At 35.9% G+C, this 23,463-nt stretch overlaps 2 protein-coding genes across 2 annotated transcripts in view; one reads left to right on the top strand and one right to left on the bottom strand.

Annotated features, from left to right (window-relative positions):
* The window catches only part of Vps11 (vacuolar protein sorting 11), a 230,773-nt gene that overhangs the window by 141,826 nt on the left and 65,484 nt on the right, over positions 1–23,463 (bottom strand). The gene's annotated exons all lie outside the window — the stretch shown is intronic.
* LOC114250478 (kinesin family member unc-104) overlaps positions 1,635–23,463 on the top strand; it is a 62,898-nt gene continuing 41,069 nt past the window's right edge. The window contains 3 exon segments of the mRNA XM_089736575.1: positions 1,635–1,789; positions 7,082–7,251; positions 22,937–23,019. Of these exon segments, the coding sequence (XP_089592701.1) occupies positions 7,152–7,251; positions 22,937–23,019 (183 nt within the window). The 5' untranslated portion in view covers positions 1,635–1,789; positions 7,082–7,151.

Below are 23,463 nucleotides of genomic sequence, written 5' to 3'. Positions count from 1 at the left end.
AGAGGAATTTTTGTAGCGTCCATAGGTTCAGATATCCCTTTAACATGTAGTGGGCCGTGAGATAATCTGCCCATTAGTGGACAGATTAGTGGGTCTGTCCCTATATTCCTTATTTTTCCGATTAACGAGCAAGTTACTTTTTCTCTTATGCTAACTATCTATCGGTGTGTTTTTTTTAACAGCAAGGCAACCAAACGTGCTTCTGCATTTATTAAAATCATTTCACTTCATTGAATTTAAGCTGGAGCCGCACTTTACTAAAGAGCCTGAGTTTTATTCCAGAGAAGATGCACATAAAACGCACATAAAACGAAATTTCTCGAAATTTCTAGAGCTTCATTCCAGAAATTAAACTTTAGAAATTTCGAGAAATTTCTTCAAGATCAGTCTAGAGGTCATGGGAAATTTAAAATCTACATACTAGTGACTATTAACGAACTATGTGACGAGGAAAATCTCGGTATGTTCTTTTTAATTTCCAATCAATATCCTACTGCAGAATATTTGAAATACAATCCATGTAGTCTGAATCGATACACAGCAGTTGCGTCACCGCCCACACTAGCTGAGCCTTTCAGAAGTGCGTACTAAGTCTAGTACTTTGACCTGTGTCATTTCATTAATGGCGTGACGTATCTTGAATAAAGTGTGATGACCAATGAATGAATCATTTGCATGCAAATTTTAAAGACGAATTAATAAAAAACTTTAAATTTGTCATAAAATCTTCGAGCAAAGTGTCCCTTTAAAAGGAATAAGTTGAACTGATTTAACATAATATTTGAAATGACGGGTCCTAAAAAAAAAATACTACACTTGATTGAAATTATATTTTTTCTTATCTGTCACGTACATATTTGGGACAACCGATATTGGAATCATATGTTTAAAAACTTAAATATCTTCATAGTCTTTGCTCTGTTTGGTCAGATTCAATAACTGACAAGCGTTCTCAGGATTTAGTACTGTATGAGTGTAGTAAATACATACACATGTTAGGGATTAATATTTACTAAATTGCAGAAGCTACTGCAAGGCTGATCGATGATGGGCGTCAAATGTAATGTAACTTCGCCATCATGCGTATGTTCCATGGGGAGTGCTTTGAGGAATTGTTTGAGATGATTCCATTATCTCGTTTTTACCATTGCACAGCGAGGCCACCGGAGTAGAGTTCATCCATACTACCTGGAGCCACTACGTTCATCCACAGTGCGTTTACAGAGATCTTTTATGCCACGTACCATCTGGCTTTGGAATGAGCTCCCCTCTACGGTGTTTCCCAAGCGCTATGACTTATCTTTCCTCCAACGAGGCTAGTGGAGAGTATTTAAGGGTAGGCAGTGACTTGGTTCTGTTCTTGGCATTGCTGAAACCCATGGCCGTCGGTGACCACGTACGTCTGCCTACTAGGGTAATAAAATAAAAATGCGATAAATTATTCAATTAGTATGGAATCAAAAAAATAAAAATGATCTTAGTACTGTCTTTCATACTTCATAAGGAATCGAATCATAGAGTTTGTGTGGATTTGTTATTTGCTGTGTCCGATGCGCGTTGGTTCCTTTGCGCATCCGAAGTTAAATCGAAGGCTGGCCGGGAAGTCCTGCGCATGCCCGGCCCTGGTCTCTCCGGCGACTTCGGTGTCGACCCGCAGTCGCACCGCGCTCGTCACCCGACCCGCCATGTCGGCCGACGCTGCAACTTGACTGAGCACTCAGCTCTGGTGACACAACAAACAGAACCTCTCATTATTGCCACAATAGTTCACGACCGCAAGGCGATTCGGGTAAGTCCGTAGCGGGTCATTTGTAATCAATTACCCAAGCTAGTGCAGTGCTCAAGGTTAGGGGCTTTGGTTGTATTTTTCTCGGATACCGATCTGCGATCTCCAATGCAGAGGGGGGGGGGGTTGTAGAGGGCGCTAGTGCGCGCGGTGAGTCATCTCTGCGACACGTTTTTCATGGCCGCCCCTTCGATCTTCGGTATTCCTGCAGGTTTCTGGAACGGTTTTCGGAGGATGTACTTGCAGTAGTTACGTAATAGCGTTTTGGGAGTGCAGCGGCTGTGGCGGCCGACGCTTTCGTTGCGCCGTGTGCTCAGTCGACCGCAGCCAATTACAGCACGCCAGTACAGTTTACAGGAAAACATTCACCATTTTGTTTGCGGGCCTCTTGGAAGCAACCGCTCGTGCAGTGTCTCGTGGACAACATGGATCTTTTTTATTTGGTTTTAGTTCGTTTGATAGAAGCGGTCGGTACAGTCTTGTGAGTTATTGATTTTGTTGTGAAGTGGGTGTCGATTTGTTTGTTTTGTTGGATTTCCTCGAAGTGTATTGTTGGACAGCTACGTTATTGCCATCTCCATTGACATAGGTAATACACGTAGCAATATATTTGAGTTCTGTAAGATTTTTTATTTACTGCACATTAAAAATAATAAAAATTACCTACCAAATCAAAAAGTCTCATCAAATAAAATAAAAACACGCTTTCATAGAAAACGGAGATAACATTCTAATTATTTCTATTCTGGTTAACCTGGTTAGGTTTAGGCCGGTCATTAAATTTTAAAATATTACCATCGAACCTTGATACGTGACATGTCCTTCTTCAAACGAGGCTTGCGAAGAGTGCTTACAAATAGCCAGTGGCTCAGCTCTATCCCTGGCTTTCCTGAAGTCCAGGAGCGGCCACTCACCATCAGGTTGGCTGTATGCTCGTCTGCCTACAAGGCCAATAAAAATAAAAACAAAAAAACTTGTACAAATCTTCAAGTTAAACGGACATCTTGAATGTTGCTGAAAATTACACTGAAAGATTTCGCTACTTACATAGATAGATACTCGTATGTAAGTCAAGCTAAAAATGTAGCGTGTGAAAAATTATTGAAATGGCCAATTGATTTTTAAAATATTTCCTGGGTTCCAAAAGGGAAATAAATTAAATTTAATTATAGATTGACGTATACTTTGTATTGTACATTAAAAACAAGGAGAACAACGAAACTAATCCTATAGAGCACTATTTATCACCTAAACCTTTTACATACTGAATATTATTTTATGTGCAGACAACAAAATCATATTAAGAAAAAGACAGAAATAACAATCACAAAAAGTAAATACAAATAAAATATTACTACTTTATCTCTACATGTTTTGTGTTTTAAAATGAGTATTACAAATATTATCAAATCTCTGAGTATCAAAAAATTAATACCGTAAAGATTTATATATTTTGATTATCAGTTAGTTCTGTTTGATGAATATTTTATTTGAACAGTATATTTTCTTAACTTGATTTTATAAGCTTACATTTTATCTTAAAATGCCGCACTTTATAGTTTTTTTTTTGTTCTGGCAACTGTGAGACAAATGTTTCAACAACAGAACTCTTTTATTGATTATCGGTTGTTACTACATACAAAAAAAAATTATAGCCTTATGACTACAATAAAATGTAATTTCATACCTTATTTATTCTAAATATAAAAATTAAAAGAATATATCACTTTGGTAACGTAACAAAACTATGTGCTTCATAACTAAAATTTATACAGGTACGTCTCCGATGTACTTAAGCCAAAAAATTTTTTTTTTATATTTTTTTTTTTGCTGACACATCGAATGATGTTGTTTTTGGTTCCGTAATCGTGCATAAAATATTATTTTCTTGATGATGGTGTTTTAGGGATAAACAAAATAAATGTACGAATTATTTCGAACAGATAAAAATGAATCAGCTGAGACGCGCATGCGCAATGCTACCTCCGTCGGAGCGTGACGTGCTTAAACGGTACTTACTCTGTGACCTAACTCGCTTGTTCACAAAAAAAATACTGTTCCGTTATAATTGGCCCTGTTATATTACACGACGAAGAGAAAACGGATCATTTAAATTGTTTTGTTAACATTTACAAGCTTGGCGAACGACTTAACATCGAAAAAAAAAAAGTACAATAATTCACAAAGGAAAAGTTGATTTGATTCAAACAAAGCGAATCACTTACATATTTTTATTTTTCTTAAAAATAAACATTTAAGACAGGATTGCTCAGATTAATTGATGAAGTTAGAAAAAAATATTCTATATCCTAAAGATACTAATATCCTAAAACAGTTCTTTCTTTGTTTAAAACATTTTGAATCCAAAACTATTATTACATTATTATAAAATGCTCGCTTAATTCAAAACGATAAATAGGAAATTTCATTTTTTTTATCGCAGCGTTAAAAAAAATACAACTTCACAGAATCACAGTAAATAAAAGCATAAAACTTCTAAAAAATCATAAAGTTATTCGCGTTTCAAGTGATTCCTTATCTCGTCACAAAACATTACGAACTGAATTGAGCGTAATGCCTTTAATAGGTGACGCAAATGAATAATTTAGAGACAAATCCCTAAAGCTGTAGATAGGTCTTCGATCAATAATAGTACTAGATTACGGATCAGGAACAAAAATAAGACGCTCCAGTGGCCACGTTTGCAGACACGAAAACATCTTCATTTCTTAGAAAAAAGTTTAATAATGTTAACGACTTCAGTTTATTATAAACCTTAATACTTAAACATAAAGTTTAATTACCATTGCAAAATATATGTATTTAGGTCCTTTCGTCAGAAAAAGAATATTATGGAATAAATTTAAAATGTCACTTGAACATAAAAAGTCATCAGTACAAAAATATTTATTCTAAAATGATACTTAAAGCCTAATTTATAAGGTTAAAAATATTTGTTTAAAATTTCGTGCTTATTGTATTGTGGAACTAGATGTAGTTCTTGGTATTACATTTCAATGCTCAGAACACAGTAAGTATTGAAAGACATAGAGTTGCAGAATATACATATTTGTTTTAGGTTTGTTTTGTATGGTCGCAACTATTTTTGACCGATTCAAAAAAGTAGTAGATAATATTTTACATTGCCGCTATTACAATAAATAGGTGATAAAAAATAAAATTGAATAAAGTAAAAAAAATATGAAAGGAAACACGAAACATGTTTTCCACGTATTCTTTATACAGAAGTAATTAAAACAATAATGTAGGTTTAATTACCTTTAAACAGATTCAGTTTGTTATGAAGCTGTCTTTTAGAAGTCATTTTTATATGAGCGGTTTCTTTTTACAAATATAATGTAATCTTATATCAATGAATTTTTCTATAATCAGTTTAATTTAGGCTTATTTTATGGCTGTGTTCGTTTCCCCCAGAAAACAAATCCTTTTCAGCATATACGCTTAAAATATTTACACATACATATAAAGTTTTTTTAATACTTTTTTGCATTGATTTGCCACCACCATTGAACAATTCTAGAATTTTTATAAGAGTTCTATATTTCTTCTCCTCTTTCTTTCGGACAATATATATCCATTGTGCACAGCGACAAGGGGCTACTAGGAAATCTACAAACAAAAATAACATTATAAAATAACAAAACTACTCTATGCATTCCCTGTCCAAGAATAGGTGATGTTTGTTACAATAGTTGGTGCCTTGTCGCAAACATTGGCCAAACAATTACAATATTCGTAAATTGTGTTTTATTTACAATATAATTGTGTTTATTATTTTATGAAAAACACTTAATAATATAAATTTACCAAAAAAAGATATTCCTTCCAAAACCTTGGTGTTACGGTGGTTTTTTACTCAGTTTTTGAACGCGCATTGCAGCGTTTTGACGTCTTAGTGTTGGCTATGATTGGACCATACTAATTTGAAATAAGACCACAAATTTATTTGTGGTCTTATTTTTCGGGCCGCTTTTGAAGCGCTAATCGCGAATCTAGTAGTATTATTGATCGAAGAGATAGGTAGATGTTATTTTCTGTGCAATGAGGTGGTTAGAATTACGCAGTTTGCCTTCGAAACGTCCTGTAGTGCCACGCGACGGCCGCTTGAAGACCTCGGCTCTGTTTTATAGGAAAACTAGCCGCACTCGCCCACTTCGCTAGGCATTTAAAATTAACATTATTAGTTATTGTCATTATTATTAGGGAGTCCAACACTGATATAAATATTAGCCTATCCATTAAGTACATGTATTTTCTACATGGATACCAAGTTTCAAGTCAATCGGAAGCATGGTTCAGTAGTTATAACGGAACATCTGTAAAAACGACTGTAGATTTATATATTAGTATAGATTATGTTTAAACAACAAATACAAGCAGGTATGCAGCGGCTTGGCTCTGCCTCTGGCATTGCTGACATCCATGAGCGACGGTGACTTACCATCAGGTGGACCGTATGCTCGTCTGCCTAAAAAGGCAATAAAAAAAATAAAAAAATACAAAGCTTAAAAATCGATTTCAGGAAATCGGCAATTTTTTAAAATCGAAATGATATAGCTGATTTAGAATTATCTAAATTGAATTAAATAGTTTACTAGAAGAAAACTGATATTCGAATTAGGTATGCTTTGTAATATTGTTTTCGCTGTATATTTTTTCTGTGTAAAATGCTGCATTTTTTATCGTCTTTTTGCTGGATATTATAAAATTTTACCCAAAAGGGTTCAAGATAGATTGTGTTTAAATTTTGAATGTTAAAATACAAAGGATTTTAATGTATCAATGTTGAATTATTGAGAAGGAGTGGCTACAGAGATGTTAGAATCTATTCCAATATCATCTCAGTTTCTAACTTCTTATATTTTTAAGAGTCACGAAATTCAATACTATTAAAATAACTTCTAGAGCATTTATTGAAACATTTTTTACGATTGACTTCCACGGTGAAGGAATAACATCGTGTAATAAAAATCAAACCCGCAACATTATAATTTGCGTAATTATTGGTGGTAGGACCTCTTGTGAGTCCGCACGGGTAGGTACCACCGCTCTGCCTATTTCTGCCGTGAAGCAGTTATGCGTTTCGGTTTGAAGGGTAGGGTAGCCGTTGTAACTATACTTGAGACCTTAGAACTCATATCTCAAGGTGAGTGGCGGCATTTACGTAGTAGATATCTATGGGCTCAGGTAACCACTTAACACCAGGTGGGCTGTGAGCTTGTCCACTCATCTATGCAATAAATAAATAAATCTAATTTAAAAATCTTGTTTCAGGCATAAAACCGGTCTCGTACCGATGTGCTAGAGAAATCTCATCGACGAGTTAAAAGAAGCCGCAGCCACCATGTCGTCGGTGAAGGTGGCCGTCAGGGTCCGCCCCTTCAACTCGCGTGAGATCGCCAGAGAATGTAAATGCATCATAGAAATGTCCGGGAACACTACAGGTTAGTGTTGTTGTACTTAAACTTATTTCACGTTAGCGAAACATGTTTTTTTTTTCCTACCTATGCTGATAGCCTTGAGAGGCCATTTCAGCTTCACCATAACGTGTGTAGGTGAGCTTACGGGGCTCAAACTGGAGTGTTGCTAACACTGATCCTAACAAGAGCAGTGCTTCGCAGAATCTACTACCGGATCGGAAACGCGATCCACTGAGAAGATCCGCCGAGAAACTCAGTGGGTGCGAAACATGGTCACGTTTCGCTATAAATATTTGAAGCACCAATTTATTGAAACTATACTCGTGCCCCCCCTGTCGTTCGTTGATGGAACTACGACTAGAACCTTCTCTGAAGTGCCAACTAGAACTGTACCAAGTTTCATCATAATCGGATGAATGCTTAAGTAGAAGAACGAAGACGAACAATAAATACAGAGAAACAAATTTATTTCTTTGTAACATTTTTTATGATAAAAAAAATTTCAAGTATCTACATTTTCCAGTGTGGGCGCATCATTAGATAAATAATTCAATGGTTCTGAGGGTTTTTAATCCGAGCACAAAGTTTTAGAAAAGAAGGATAGGGGGTTTCTAATACAAAATTGTAAATTCAATTACTTAGGTATCAATCACTAGGATTTTGAACACCATTAAGTATCATGCCAATACATTTTAAATTTAGAATGTTTTCAATACTTCAAAAGTCTCTACTTAATTAATACCAGTATAAGATATAATATAATTTTTCACTTGGGTAACTTGTTCTAAATTTATCTGTAGGTAATAACTACTAAATAATAAAACTGTTACATAGTGTAGATATTCATTAATAAAACATTGCAACACTTTTGAACGTATTTAAAAACTGTTATTCGTTAAAAACGTGTCTCCTTACGAGTAGTCGTGTGTAGCCTTGAGAAGCTTTCTGAAATTAGCGCCTGTGTTGTTTACGGCGCCCCCTTGACCCTTTGTAATGAAGATTGACTCTAACGTTCCCATAAAGAGCCCTTCGCTGTTCAGTTTTTGTTGAGTAAGCTTCTTCGGGAAGCCATTAGCACGATGTGATGATGTTTACTTTTCGCGTTATACTTATTCCGTATTTACTTGTAATGTGTTAACGGCCCTAGTGATCGTTAGCGATAGATCATGTGGCTTTCTAAACTGGTCACAATTGGCAGCCCTCAAAGCGGTCCACGGAGACGTCTTATAACCATTAAAATCAAATCTCGTTAAGTTCTAGCTTAGACTAGCTGATATCGTATAACTACGCACGATATCGGTTTTTTCAATGATGGGATTGCTAATTCCTCAGAGACCTTTTTTTTTTATTGCTTAGATGGGTGGACGAGCTCACAGCCCACCTGGTGTTAAGTGGTTACTGGAGCCCATAGAGATGTCTATACACGTACACAGACAACGTAGACGCGCCACCCACCTTGAGATACAATTTCTAAAGTCTCAGTATAGTTACAACGGCTGCCCCACCCTTCAAACCGAAACGCATTACTGCTTCACGGCAGAAATCGGCAGGGCGGTGGTACCTATCTGCGCGGACTCACAAGTGGTCCTACCACCAGTAAAAAGAATGTTAAAAATGTTAATGCTGAAGACCTCTTCAGCTTTAACATTACAGGTGGGTGAGCACGAACTCAGCAAGAGAGTTTGAATGTCATGCGTGTATAACTAATGTAATCATTTTTTTTGTGTCAAAGCCTACGGAATTTCCTATATAAATAAATACATGTATAGGATACGTCGGGGTAAGATGTAATATATAATTGCAAAATAAAAAAATATGGTTTAAAAAATGACTTGAAATAATTTATTTGGGTATCTTACCCTCACTAACATCTTAATTCTTACACCAACTTGCCCTTAAAATAATATTTACTAGCGGCTCGTTCCGGGTCCGCTCGGGCCTTTAACAAAAACTTCAACGATATTTGACGTTGTTTTATTTTTTTAAATAAAAGACCACTTATTGCGGCATAACTATAATAGTTAGACATATGCTATCGTGATACTTTTTGTAAATAATAATGTATTCTACAAAGTCGTAGTACATTATTTTATTCATCATCAATAGTTTTCGCAGGGCACGCGATGTAAAGAATATTTTAGGTATTTTTTTTACACCTTGGGTTACATTATTGGAGTTTTAGTAAAAATTCCTAATTTTTTCAAAGAAGATTATAGCCTATGTCACTCGGGAATAGTGTAGCTTCCAAACAGTGAAAGAATTTCTCAAATCGGTTCAGTAGTTTCGGAGCCTATTCAAAACAAACAAACAAACAAATCTTTCCTCTTTATAATATTAAGTATAGATAAATAATTTCGCAACATAAAACTACTTTTCTACAGCAAAATTAGAGTTACTGTAGTATGTATTTTGTAATACAATAAGGATTTGGGATAAGTAAGTATTCGGTAAGTTTCTAATAAACACATGCACAACAGATAAATGAAAGCGGGACAATTTTTGTTCTCGTTGGGGACAGCGGGACAATCCCGCCTAAAGCAGGACGTATGGTCACGTTATGTATAACCTGAAATGTGTTGCTGTATTCTTGGATTTGGTAGATTGTGATACATTGATAGTATTTGATAGTGCTAATGGCACAAGTGATTGATTGCTCACATGTCAGTGTCGATCGCTGCCATTAGAAAGTAGGTGTTCTCAATATTTGGCGTTATAGCATGTAATTTTCATTAGTCGTAATGTAATCTTCTTCAGAGATTCTTTGAATAGCTTTTGTCTTCACAACTTATAAAATCTTCACTCATTTATCAAGGATTTGGCAAAACTTCGTGAACGTGATGATTGTATCCTAAAAATTCACCTATGCAATTTCGCTTTGCCCGTACGTTTGTCTACAATAGCTAAAACAATTTGTATAGAAGTTTTCGATGAGCATTGAGATTGTGATAAAGCTTGGTGGAATTTTTGAAACAGATTGCGCTAACGAAACCGCAAAAAAGTGCTTGTTCAAATTTTTAATTGAAAGTGAACTATTTTAATATAAACGACATATAACTACGCGCTATTTTCAGAAGTTTCAATATTCAGTTCGAATTTTATAATATTAACGGTTCCATTGTTTGAGCTATTACGCAACCGTGTGCGTGCTACGAAGTAGGTACTAGCCTGGAAGGTCGTGAACGAAACCTCACAAGCTACCAATGTCAGTTGAAATCAATCGCTATATTCGATAATGGCGCCTCCGAAATCCAGTAATCGATATTCTTGTGTTTTCAGACGAGTTGACTCCCGTCCGCTTCGCTGGGCATTTAAAATTAACATCATTATTTCTCACCCCCACAAAGATTCTCATCATTAACGTCCCCATAACGGGTGTAAGGAGTCCAACACTCATATAAATACTAGCCTATCCATTAAGTACATATATTTTCTACATGGACACCAAGTTTCAAGCCAATCGGATGCATGGTTCAGTAGTTATAACGGAACATCCGTAAAAACCACTGTAGATATAGTATATACATATTAGTATAGAGTATAGATTACAAAATATTAGTAGCTGTCATTGACAACGTCTAGTTGTGAAGCTACGTGGGTAGCTATCGCTGACTTGTCTATTTCTATTCCTGTCCTGAGAAGTCACCCGTTACCGTTTAAAGGATGTGGTAGTTTATATGACAATACTTTGTAACTACCAGCTTTCTTATTTTCGTTTCAAGCCTCACGTCTTAAGGTGGACGATGGCATTAACTTCGTTAGCTGTGGTCGATTTTGCACCAAATAAATTTGACGTATGTATATGTGCTAGTTTTTTACTGTCATGTACTAGTTTGGATAAAACAGAATCACTTCTGTAAAATTTGAATAGAGATTCATGTAAAATCGTGTACATTAATGTTGAAATTGTCAAGGCCAATGAAAGCTATAAACAATTCGACACAAAAGAGTTAATAGAAACTTCTGGACCATTGTTACGAATATTTCTTAAAAAAAAATCTTATTCACGCATTGACGATTAAACCAATTGAATTTCCGAAGCTTTCATTTCAGAATCCATTACCTCCAGAAAGCTATTCCGTTGAAAAACTTTTCGGTACAGATTTTAAGTGACTTCATTGTACTAAATAATAAATTCTTAAATGAGATTCCGCTTAAGAAACGCTTTCGTTGAAGTCCCCTCGATTTGTCTTCCCAGAGAAAAATCCAAAACATTAAACTCTTAGAGGTTGGTCGTGAGTTGGTACTGCGATTTAAATTTTTGGGGCAACCGATAAATCTCGCGGAATTTAGGGCTTCGCCCGGGGGCGGGGTCGACGTTATGTTTAACGAGCGTCGGACTGAAAGCCTTCATAGTAAAAAGGTCGTGTAGCCGACGACCAATTAAGACTATTAACAGCCGAGTAAGTTTGAATTCTGGCGTCATATTTGAAAGAGCACCATTTGCGGGTGCAACGTCCCGTTTTACCTTAACGAGCTCTTGCAACTCGTTAACGATCACTGTCCACTGAATGTTTCATATTTGATGAAGTAATTATCTTAATGGTTTTAGTGGTAAAAAGGTTTTGGTGTTAGTGCGTCATATTAGAAGTGAAACCTTTTGAAAATTTGTATCAAAGGGTTGAGCGTCGTAACAGATTGATAAGATCGCCGGATCGTCTATCCTTTTGTTCATTTTTATGACCGATGATAGTGAACAAGTATATATAATTCTAGATTCAGTTTATTCAAAATCATGTAAAGAGCAGCATGATGAGAGGAGTCGAATTTGAGGGGAATAAAATTCCTCACAATGACACTATTTGTTAAAATGTGTTAACTTTACCACCGATTACAAAAGACGTAGCTTTGAGAAATACCTCCGAAGTATAAAACGATTAAGGCTTAAATCTTTTTCCCAAATTGATTAAAGGCATTCCAGTTGTGATAGGCTTCCGTAACCAATTAAGACTAGCTAGGGCGTGAGCTCGATTACTACATTTTTTCCAAGCTGTTTTAAGTAACAGTTCCATTTTTTTACTAGACTAAACTCCGTGTCTCTCCGTTACTGTAGCATGTCCTTCTGTCAAGCAAATAAGAACCATGAACGTATTTGACTGTGTTCAAACAGAGATCTTCTACAAGATGTACCATTCTAATTCTGGCACGTGCAAAATACGAACACTGGATGCACATGCGTGTATCCAATACGTGCTCAGTTGAGCGTGCACGAAGATTCACGCAATTTTGTTTCATGTTCACTGAAAAACAGCACTAGGCATGTAGGTCGATCAAGGTAAACCAGTTAACAGTTTTTAACGTTATAAGAACAATAATTATTATTTACGTATTGTTGATGGAAAATATACGCTAGATTTAAATTTCGAGAATTTTATAATAAACTCTGAGTTGGCTAGATAAAAAGCTTAGTATCCCAAGGTGAATGCCGGATATTTCTTGTTAGAAAAAAAAAAAACAAATACCCTACATTCGAAACCACGGAACTAGGATTTTTATCTTTTATTGTTTTTTATCTATGGCATGGCTGGCGAAAATATACGTGACACAGAACAAGTATGTACACACAGACTTCGTACACCGAACATCTTTAATAGAGCTACCTTTGTACAAACTGCTGCAAACACCAACCGGGCGACTGATTTAAATCGGCATCGTTTCTGCGTCTCAGTTAAACGGTGTCTTTGCCTGTGGTGTAGTAACTATTAACTTTCACATTCGCACCATTGCGAGTAGTCTGTAGGTATTGTACCATTATATCTAGAATCGTGTGTGGTCGATTCGTTAAAAGCAAAAGCAAACCTGTCTAAACTTTACCCGCAAGTACTGTTTTGTTACTCTCGTAAACTTTCCCGCATTCTAACTCACCCTTTTAGGTATACGAAGCGGTTTTTCCCACGAAATTATTGTTGTATCCGACGCCCGCAATACCCATTGTGGTTTGCTCATTCGATGCCGTTATACGTAGGTAGGTATATATAGGCTGAACCCTTCCGTTTTCAAGGTTATGTTTTCTGAAATGCGAGGTCGTACACGGGATGCTATCGAGTTTAGTAATGCTTAGTCTCATTAAAGTGGGATTCAGATTGTCAAGTCGCGTCGAATGCGGAATTTAGTTTTAAAAAGCTTTAGTTTGAAAGTAGGCAATGGGTTTTAAGAAGCATTCGATGTTTTTTGGCCCAAAACCACTATACGAACTGTTAATCTTTATATATAAAAATGAATTGCTGTTCATTAGTCTCGCTAAAACTCGAGAACGGCTGGACCGATTTGGCTAATTTTGGTCTTGAAATATGAAAATGTTCGGAATTAAATAAAAATAACAATTTTGTTTCTCCTTTAATGTGTCCCCGTCGGACGGATTCCTTTTGTTTGTTTTAAGTTTATTTTATACAAAAATTTAGGTCTTTTATTTATCGATTGAGGCACTACGAAGTCTGCCGGGTCAGCTAGTTATTATATAAATTTAAATTATATGTATGCGCTTCGTTGTAATCGCGTTTAAGTTCAATGAACCATTTGAACGTACTAAAGCCGCCCCATCCTATTTTCCGGATCGTAAAAGAACAATCACTCCCTTTACGGAATCAGCGATCTTTGACCTTTGTTCAGCAGCCCGTTTATGTTCGCAACGCTCTCCTTTGTTAGATACTCCATTTGTAGCGGGGAGATGTATGAATTATGCGCATTTTGTTCGAATAGCACTTTAGATAATACAATGCCAACTACGGAGTAGCAGCCTGATCGATGTTACTTGAGTAATGAAACGAACGAGTAATGTTTCACCGATACGATTGCTGCAATATACCGACGTCACGATAGTGATGAATTGTAAATCTAATTTATAGAAGTGATTGTTTAGTGTTTTTTTATAGTTTATACGTTGGTTCATGATTTGAGTTGATATGAGTTCTAATGTCTTAGTTTTTAAAGTTCAACGGCTGCCGCACCCTTCAAACCGAAACGCGTTACTGCTTCACGGCAGAAATAGGCAGGGCGGTGGTACCTACCCGTGCGGACTCACAAGACGTCCTACCACTAGTAATTACGCAAATTAAAATTTTGCAGGTTTGATTTTTATTACACGATGTTAGTCCTTCACCGTGGAAGTCAATCGTGAACAATTATTAAGTACGTATTTCATTAGAAAAATTGGAACCCGCGTGCAGGTATTTATGCAAATCATTTTAAACTTCGAATATTTGTTGTTTATATAGGCAAGGTTTACGTCAAACTGACATTAGCGTACATAGTACATACAGCCAAAGTAGTTTCATCAAATAAGTAGGTTTCGTTCATTTATACTGGTGGTAGGACCTCTTTAGTCTGCGCGGATAGGTACCACCACCTTGCATATTTCTGCCGTGAAGCAGTAATTCGTTTCGGTTTGAAGGGTGGGGCAGCCGTTGTGATTATACTGAGACCTTAGAACTTATATTTGAAGGTGGGTGGCGCATTTACGTTGTAAATGTCTATGGGCTCCAGTAACTACTTAACGCCAGGGGGCTGTGAGCTCGTCCAACCATCTAAGCAATAAAATAAAATAAATCACGATAGACAGCATGGAGCAGACGGAGCATGGCTGGATTTCATTATTAGCTTATAGAATTGGGAATTATTTTCCACCAGATTCTTATATTATTAAAGGCAGTCAAGAGATTTTAATAACAGGAATTACAAGAATGCTTCGAATAAAAAATTACTTACAAAGCCTAACAATAGTTTAAACGACACGCAACACTCTTTGTATTTCGACTTTGAAATAACCGTTCGATACAAACGCCCGTTGTTTCCGGAATGTTCGATAGAGCAACACCGCAGACGACCATTCTTTGTTTGGTTAGGAAATTTTCAGATCTGTACGGTCGGTTTTCCGAATAAACTCCATTCAAACGAATTTTATGTAACTATGTTTTAAAAAACAAAACTCACATAACATTCTCTAAATCGACTGGGGCATTCATTTGCGGTTTCCACGGGCCTTACGCTTCGTCTTTGACTATTAGAATTTACTCAATTATTTGACATATATTGTATAAGTTGATTGATAGGTCTTTTTTTTTTTTTTTACTGTATGACCGACTTCCCTAAATTCAGTTTGGAATTTATGTGTGTAATTTATCAAAACATTACATTATTTTATAATAATATTAGATCTTTTCTAAAATGGAAGTAGCCTAAGTTACTCCTTGTTACATGAACTATATGCTAGTGAAAGTCCGTCAAAATCGGTCTAGCCGTTCCAGAGATTGGCCGGAACTAATAAAATGGCGGTTGAGGATAGACTAACTATTTATTGTCAAAGTTATATACAGACAGATGATGACAGATGGCGCTAGTAATCATTTACATTTTGTTACAATATTAACACCTCCGCTTAACAAAATCATAAATACTTCGTAACAGGTAATATACCAAGCTTTTTTGTGAAATATTTATGCTTTAAAGACCCCAAACTTTTTGTAAAAATATCTGCTGGCATTTCAGCAGTTTCTAAATAATCAACTTTAATAAACTTGTTTGCAACTACTTCTCTCAGAAAATGGTATCTTATGTCTATATGTTTAGATCTTCTATGGTATACTGGGTTCAAAATAAGTTTTTGTGCGCTTTGGCAATCATTATATAATGTAATTGTTTCTGAATTTCCTAAAATTTCAAACAATAATCTTTTTAAATAGATAGCCTCTTTACTGGCTTCTGACATGGAAATATACTCTGCTTCTGTTGAGGACAGAGCTACATTTCTCTGTTTCCTACATTCAAAAGAAATAACTGTACCAGACAATTTAAAACAAAAACCAGAAAAAGATTTTCTATCATTTGAATCTGAACCCCAATCTGCATCAACATATCCTTCTATATAAGAATTATCCTTAGAAAAAACAAGACCATAATTTTTAGTACCTTTTAAATACTTTAAAATTCTTTTTAAATGTTTCCAATGAGTTTCATCATATGAATTATTAAACTGGCTCAAATAACATACACTGTAAGCTATGTCTGGTCTGGTTAATACAGCTAAATACATTAAGTTACCTATCAATTGTCTATATGGAATATTTTTATTACATAAACTATTCTCAGATTTTTCCAATCTTAAATTAATCTCCATAGGAGTTTCTATAGTTTTACAATGTGACATGTTAAACTTTTTAACAAGCTTTCTATATACTGTTCTTGGTCAACAGTTATAACATTTTTATACATATTCACTCTTAAGCCTAAACATTGCTTTATTTGACCCAAATCTTTAATTTTAAATTTACTACTCAAATCTTGTATTAACTGATTAGTTGCAATTTTACAGTTAGAAAAAACAAAAAAATCATCAACAAACAATGCTATTATAACTTTAGCATTTCCTTCAGACTTCGTAAACAAACACGGTTCATACTTAGATTTTAAATATCCTAAAGACTCTAAGTAATCATTAACTCTCTGATACCAAGCACGAGATGATTGCTTAAGTCCATAGATGGCACGTTTAAGCTTTAATACTTTGTCATCATTATCATTACAATCTCTATAAAGGACAGGTTTTGCATATACACAGATTCATTCAAAAAACCATTTAGAAAGGCTGTAGTGACATCAAGATGACGTATATCTAAACCTAGTTTTACTGCTATAGAAAATAACAATCTTAATGTAGTATAACGTAGCACAGGTGAAAAAGTTTCATGATAATCTATGCCAGCTTTCTGTGAAAAGCCTTTTGCCACTAATCTAGCACGATAACGCACATTACCGACACTATCATACTTCTTTTTAAATACCCATTTGCACTGCACTACTGTAGAGTCACGAGGCTTATCCACAAGTTCCCATGCATCATTTTTCTTAAATGATTCTAATTCCTCCTCCATGCTTGATCTCCAAAACTTACTTTCAGGTCCATTTAAAGCTTCCTTGAGTGAAATATCCATTATATTTTGATCATCTGATTCTGCAATACATAAGTGGCTATAGCTAAATCTATCAGGTATTTTTCTCACTCGCTTGTTTGGAATATCCTGATTCAAGTCTAATAATGAAGGTTCTGGTTCTGATGCTGTTTCAGAAAAACTGTCATATGAGTCACTTACTGAAGAAGCTTCTGGAATATATGTGATATCATTATCGTCACATTCAGTGTCTGTACTTTCTGTAGTTCTACTTTCGTCTCCTTCTCTCTGTTCCTCCGCTGGAGCCTTGCACTCAATAGGAATTTCCATTGTATTTTCGGTTTTTTCCATTATTATAATGTCTCTGCTAGTTGTGACAGAGTTATTTTCTGGGTTATAAACCCTATAGCCTTTTACATTGTCTGCATAGCCTACCAAAATAAGTTCTTTAGCCTTCATATCCCATTTTAAGCGCTTTTCTTTTGGTATGTGCATCATAACCTTACTTCCAAAAATACGTACATGACTTAAGTCAGGTTTTTTCTTTGTCCAGGCTTCATATGGAGTCATGTTGTTTAATCCAGTAACAACTGATCGATTCCTTAAGTATACAGAGGTATTTATGGCTTCTGCCCAAAACTTTTTATGTAAACCAGCATCAAAAATTAAACATCTAGCCTTTTCAACTAATGACCTATTCATCCTTTCACACACACCATTTTGCTGTGGTGTGTAAGCATTACTTTTCTGGTGAATTATTCCGTGTTGTTTTAGATATCTTTCAAAGTCTTGACTGCAGTACTCACCGCCATTGTCTGTTCTTAGAATTTTAATTTTCCGATCTGTCTGTTTTTCTACAAGTGACTGGAATTCTTTGAAAAACTTAAATACCTCTGACTTTGTTTTCATGAAGTATACAAAAACCATTCTGCTGTAGTCATCCACAAATAAGACATAGTATCTGGAACCTCCAATGGACACATTTTCCATCGGACCACACACATCTGAGTGTATCAATTCTAAAATATCTTGGGTATTAGTTGAACTAGGCTGAAAAGGTAGTCTAGCCTGCTTCCCCTTACAGCAAACAGTACACTTAGATTTGTCAACATCAGCTTTATTTGTGTATGAAATTCCTGTCGTAGCTCCATTCTTCATTTTGTTCAAGCTGGTACTGTTGATATGCCCTAATCGTCGATGCCAAGTTTCACTCGACACTTTAGCTGTGGCTGCGAATAACTGTTCTGATTTCTTAGTATATAATCTGTACACACCATCTACTAATTCTGCCTTTCCAACTAGAGTTCTCTGTTGATTGTAAATATAGCAAAATTTCTCTTTAAAGATTACCTTATTGCCATTCTCAATTAACTGACTCACTGAAAGCAAGTTTGTTGTTAAACTCGGTATGCACAATACATTTGAAACTGTGATGTCATATTCTACACCATTCACAACTGTGATTATGTTTACATCACCAGAACACACTACCGGGACGGATGTTTTGTTCGCCACAATTATTTCTTTAATTTCATGTTCAAATGATGGACTCTCAACGTATTCTTTCTTTGCTGTCATGTGTTTGCTGGCCCCGCTATCTATGTACCAACTATCGCAGTTGAAATTTCCACTTAAGAAAATAGCACTAAAGGCGTTGGATTGTTTTCTTTTTTCGGCTTCTAAACTCGGACACTGATTTTTATAATGACCACTTTGCTTACATTTATAGCATTTTATAACCTTTTTTTTTACATTTGACGTATAATTTGATGTTCGTTTCTCGCCTTTTGTATTGAAATTTTGATCTACCCTCGTTTTTGGTTTCGACCATAGTGCAACTTCCGGATCATGGTCACCGATCTCGGAACTCATATCAAGTAATTTTGTTTTAATTACGTCAGAGTTTATGGCAATCCCGGAATGCTCTATTGCCATGATCATTGGGGCAAACTTTTCTGGCAGCCCCGCCAACAGCAATGATCCCACCCATTCCTCGTTTATTTCAAATCCCGTTCCACTTAATTTCTGCGCTGTATCGATTATCTGCGTCACGTATGACGTCATCGAACTGCAATTATCTCGCCGGATTGAAATTAAATTTCTCAATAGACTAATTCTTCGTGAAAAGCCACTATCATCGAATAATTGCCTTAGTTTATCCCACAATTCTTTCGACGATTTAACGGTTTTGACATGTACGTACAACGACGGGTCGATAGTCATGATCAATTTGGCTTTAGTTTTTTCGTCATCCGCGCTTGCTATTTCTTTCCCCGGTTCTGGCTTGATGCAATGCTTCATGCCTTCGAGTACTAAAAAATTTTCTGCAGCGAAACACCACTCTGAATAATTATCGCGTCCTTTTAGTTTCGGCACATTGATAAGGTAGTTGGTAGCCATTTTGACGAATAGTTTTTACACAAATACACTGCGATAATCAATACGATCAGTCCAGTTCACAACTAAATCTCACTGAATACTGTCTTTTAACACTTGCTTTACTGCAAAATCTTGTTAAAACGACTCAATACTGGGATTTTTTTTGATTTTCTGCGATTTTCTGGGCCCGTAACCTAATAAAATGGCGGTTGAGGATAGACTAACTATTTATTGTCAAAGTTATATACAGACAGATGATGACAGATGGCGCTAGTAATCATTTACATTTTGTTACAATATTAACAGGAACAAACAGACAGACTGACAAAAATTGTAAAAAATATTATTTTGGTATAAATGTACCTTCGTATGCATGTAGTAAAAAGCGGTTATTTTCAATATTATAAACAGACACTTGAATTTTATTTATTTGGTTAGTTGGACTTAGTTAGACTAATAAGAAGTTGTGTCACTCTGATGCATAGACTACCAGTCAATTTAGTACGTAAAATGACGTATCAGCGAACACATTGTCATTTATACTATAGAACACATAACCGGCGTTGCCCGAGTCATGTCATTTACCATGGTAATAATTGTAAATAGACGTGCTTTAACAAAAAACGACTTCAAATAGAAATGACAAGATATTCCAAAACAATAATCATCGAAATCGGTTGGCGTGATATTGAGTTATTGAGTTATTCATCTATATGTCGCGCACGTACTTAATGCAAATTTAAGACTTATATGGTTTTCTCATAGATACCATTATTAGAACTGGACTAAATTGAAATGGGGCCACACGGGAAGCATCAGCTTTTTAATAAAAAAATAATCATCAAAATCGATCCACCCAGTCAAAAGTTATGAGGTAACAAACATAAAAAAAACATACAGTCAAATTGAAAACCCCCTCCTTTTTTGAGGTCGAAAGAAATATATAAAAAGAATAAGCGTCAATCCAATTTGAAAAAAACCTTCTTTACAAGAAATTTCACCTAAATTCGTTAAGCCATTTAGGCGTGATTGAGTAAAAAACATACGAATCTTCACATATTTAATATTACTAGTGGTCTCCCAGCGGTCGAAATTCGACCATAATTGTTAATTTAAATTATAAGTTTCAACATTATTAGATTATATTTTCAAATACTTTATTTCTATAATAATTTCGCCAACACTACCCTATAAACAAAAAAATTAAAAACAAACAATATTAATCTATTCTCAATTTGACCATGGACTTTAAACAATAACAAAAGTTTTACAATAAACCGATTATTTATATGGGTGTTGTGTCAAATACATGGTGTGTGTAATGTTTTTTTATTATTGATTTAATGTATTTTTTATGCGTAATTAAAAAAAATATATTAACATTCTGCACTCTTCTATATTCTCTATAACGGTGAGAAATTTCATACTCCTCCGTCCGCGCAATTTTCTTAAAAAGGGGTACAAATAATTTGTTTCATGTATTAATATATACATAATTTTTTGTTTAGTTATATTAATAGTTTAGTTTTTAGTTATAGTTTATTCGTAGTACATATTAACCCATGGACACAGCTCACTGAGTTTCTCGCCGGATCTTCTCAGTGGGTCGCGTTCGCGATCCCGTGGTAGATTCTGCGAAGCACTGCTCTTGCTATGTGTTAGCAACACTCCCGGCTTGAGCCCCGTGAGCTCACCTACTAGCTCGGTGAATCTAGAATAACCCCTCGAGACTACTAGAATAACCCCTCGAGACTGCTAGAATAGGTTGGAAAAATAAAGGTACATATAATTGAAACGTTTCAGTGCTGCGAATGAATGTTGGTAGGATTGAATGCGAGTTGGACGCGGAGACCGACGCCGGTCGATACGTCGCGTCTCGCTCACGACGTCACCCGAACGACCGACGATCTGTTTATATAGACGTTATGGTACTACGATGAGAACGAGATTATAATCTGAGGGGTTGCCAAATTGAAAAAATAAAACCAAATTGCATATTCGACTCTTTTATTTTTCTGGTTCTCGTTTTGATAAATCTATGCATAAACAAGTCGATAAGTCTCGGTAACTACAAGGTCTTTTGTCGTTACTGTATTAATAAATGCGAATGAGATTAGTAAATCTATCTATATATCTATCTATCTATATATATAAATGAATTGCTGTTCGTTAGTCTCGCTAAAACTCGAGAACGGCTGGACCGATTTGGCTAATTTTGGTCTTGAATTATTTGTGGAAGTCCAGAGAAGGTTTAAAAGGTAGATAAACATGTAAATGCTGGGAATTAAATAAAAATAACAATTTTGTTTTCCCTTTGATGTGTCCCCCGTCGGATGGATTCCTTTTGTTTGTTTTAAGTTTATTTTGTAGAAAAGTTTAGGTCTTTTATTTATCGATTGAGGCACTACGAAGTTTGCCGGGTCAGCTAGTCGAATATAAATGTAAACGAATGTTTTTTGTACGTAATAAATGTGTCTGCACATCGACGTGTGAAAGGCTCTTTGGTTTAAGCGATATTTCGATTTTTATCTTTGTAATTAAAGGTCCGTTTTATTTGGTATTGGTATCAACAATTATTTCAATATATTCAATTGTACTTCAATTAAGCATACTCCAATCGAATTGCCCCAAAAAAATATTTTGTTTTGATATTTTTTCCAAATTTTAAAGTTTAAGTCAGGGGATCCCGAACTTATTTTGTCTACTGCCCACTTTGAGAATAAATTATTTTCTTAGCGCCCCCATTTTTTCACCGACTTACAAACCACTATAGCGAGAGCTCAGTTGGTGTCTAAGAGTCCTCCTAGATGAAATTACAAATCGCCTCCTACGCCTCTACACAACGCCCCATTTTTTTTCTGGGTATATTACGACCCCCTTTAGGTCTGTGGCGCCCACAAGGGGGCTTTATCGTCCACTTTGGGAAAGACTTGTTTAAATGGTTAACCTGTAAATTTGCAAAAAAGACGCATGTATAATATCGCCCCTCGGTATGAATTATTGGATTGTAACATTAGACAGTTATGTTGGTTGTTCAGTGAATATTATTGTTATGGTACTATTAACGTACAAAACGAGTTTAACAATATTATGTTTTTAGTGATAGTCACTGCGGAACGTAGTTTAATTTTACTTCTAATATTTTGTTTTTAATGTACAGAAGGGCTCTCCGCTCATCTGGTTTTGAGTGGTACCGAAGCACCTAGACATCGCAACGTGAATATCGCCATCCGCCCTCAGGCTTAAGTCTCAATTGCCTAATATAACGACCGTCACCCTTCAAACCCGAACGCTGTACTGCTCCACGGCAGAAATAAGCAGGGCGGGCGGTGGTAGCTACGCGTCAGGGCTCACGAGACGGCCTTTCAACAGCACTAAACCCGATTCAGTGTATGTATTCAGTTATGTAGTAAAGACGAATCTATTTAACGTTGCTTATCTTGTTTCAGTTATCGTCAATCCCAAGGCACCTCCCGGTAGCAAGGAAGGCGCCAAAAACTTCAACTTTGATTTCTCCTATTGGTCGCACAACGTAAGTATTTTAAACAGTTTCCGATCATTTATGAAATGCACATAAATTAAAAAAAAAAAATGTATTCCATAGAATGGTGGATTCCATTCTGGTGGTAGGACCTATTGTGAGTCCGCACGGGTAGGTACCACCGCCCTGCCTATTTCTGCCGTGAAGCTGGTGGTAGGACCTATTGTGAGTCCGCACGGGTAGGTACCACCGCCCTGCCTATTTCTGCCGTGAAGCAGTAATGCGTTTCGGTTTGAAGGGTGGGGTAGCCGTTGTAACTATACTGAGACCTTAGAACTTATATCTCAAGGTGGGTGGCGCATTTACGTTGTAGATGTCTATGGGCTCCAGTAACCACTTAACACCAGGTGGGCTGTGAGCTCGTCCACCCATCTAAGCAATAAAAAAATATATATTTCAAAGTAATTATTTAAAGACATTCTCAGTACAATCATC

This window comes from Bombyx mandarina, chromosome 03 (assembly GCF_030267445.1).
Source record: "Bombyx mandarina strain Sakado chromosome 03, ASM3026744v2".
Taxonomy (NCBI): domain Eukaryota; kingdom Metazoa; phylum Arthropoda; class Insecta; order Lepidoptera; family Bombycidae; genus Bombyx; species Bombyx mandarina.
The sequence above is the reverse complement of the archived record's forward strand: the minus strand, read 5'-3'. Positions and strand labels throughout refer to the sequence as shown.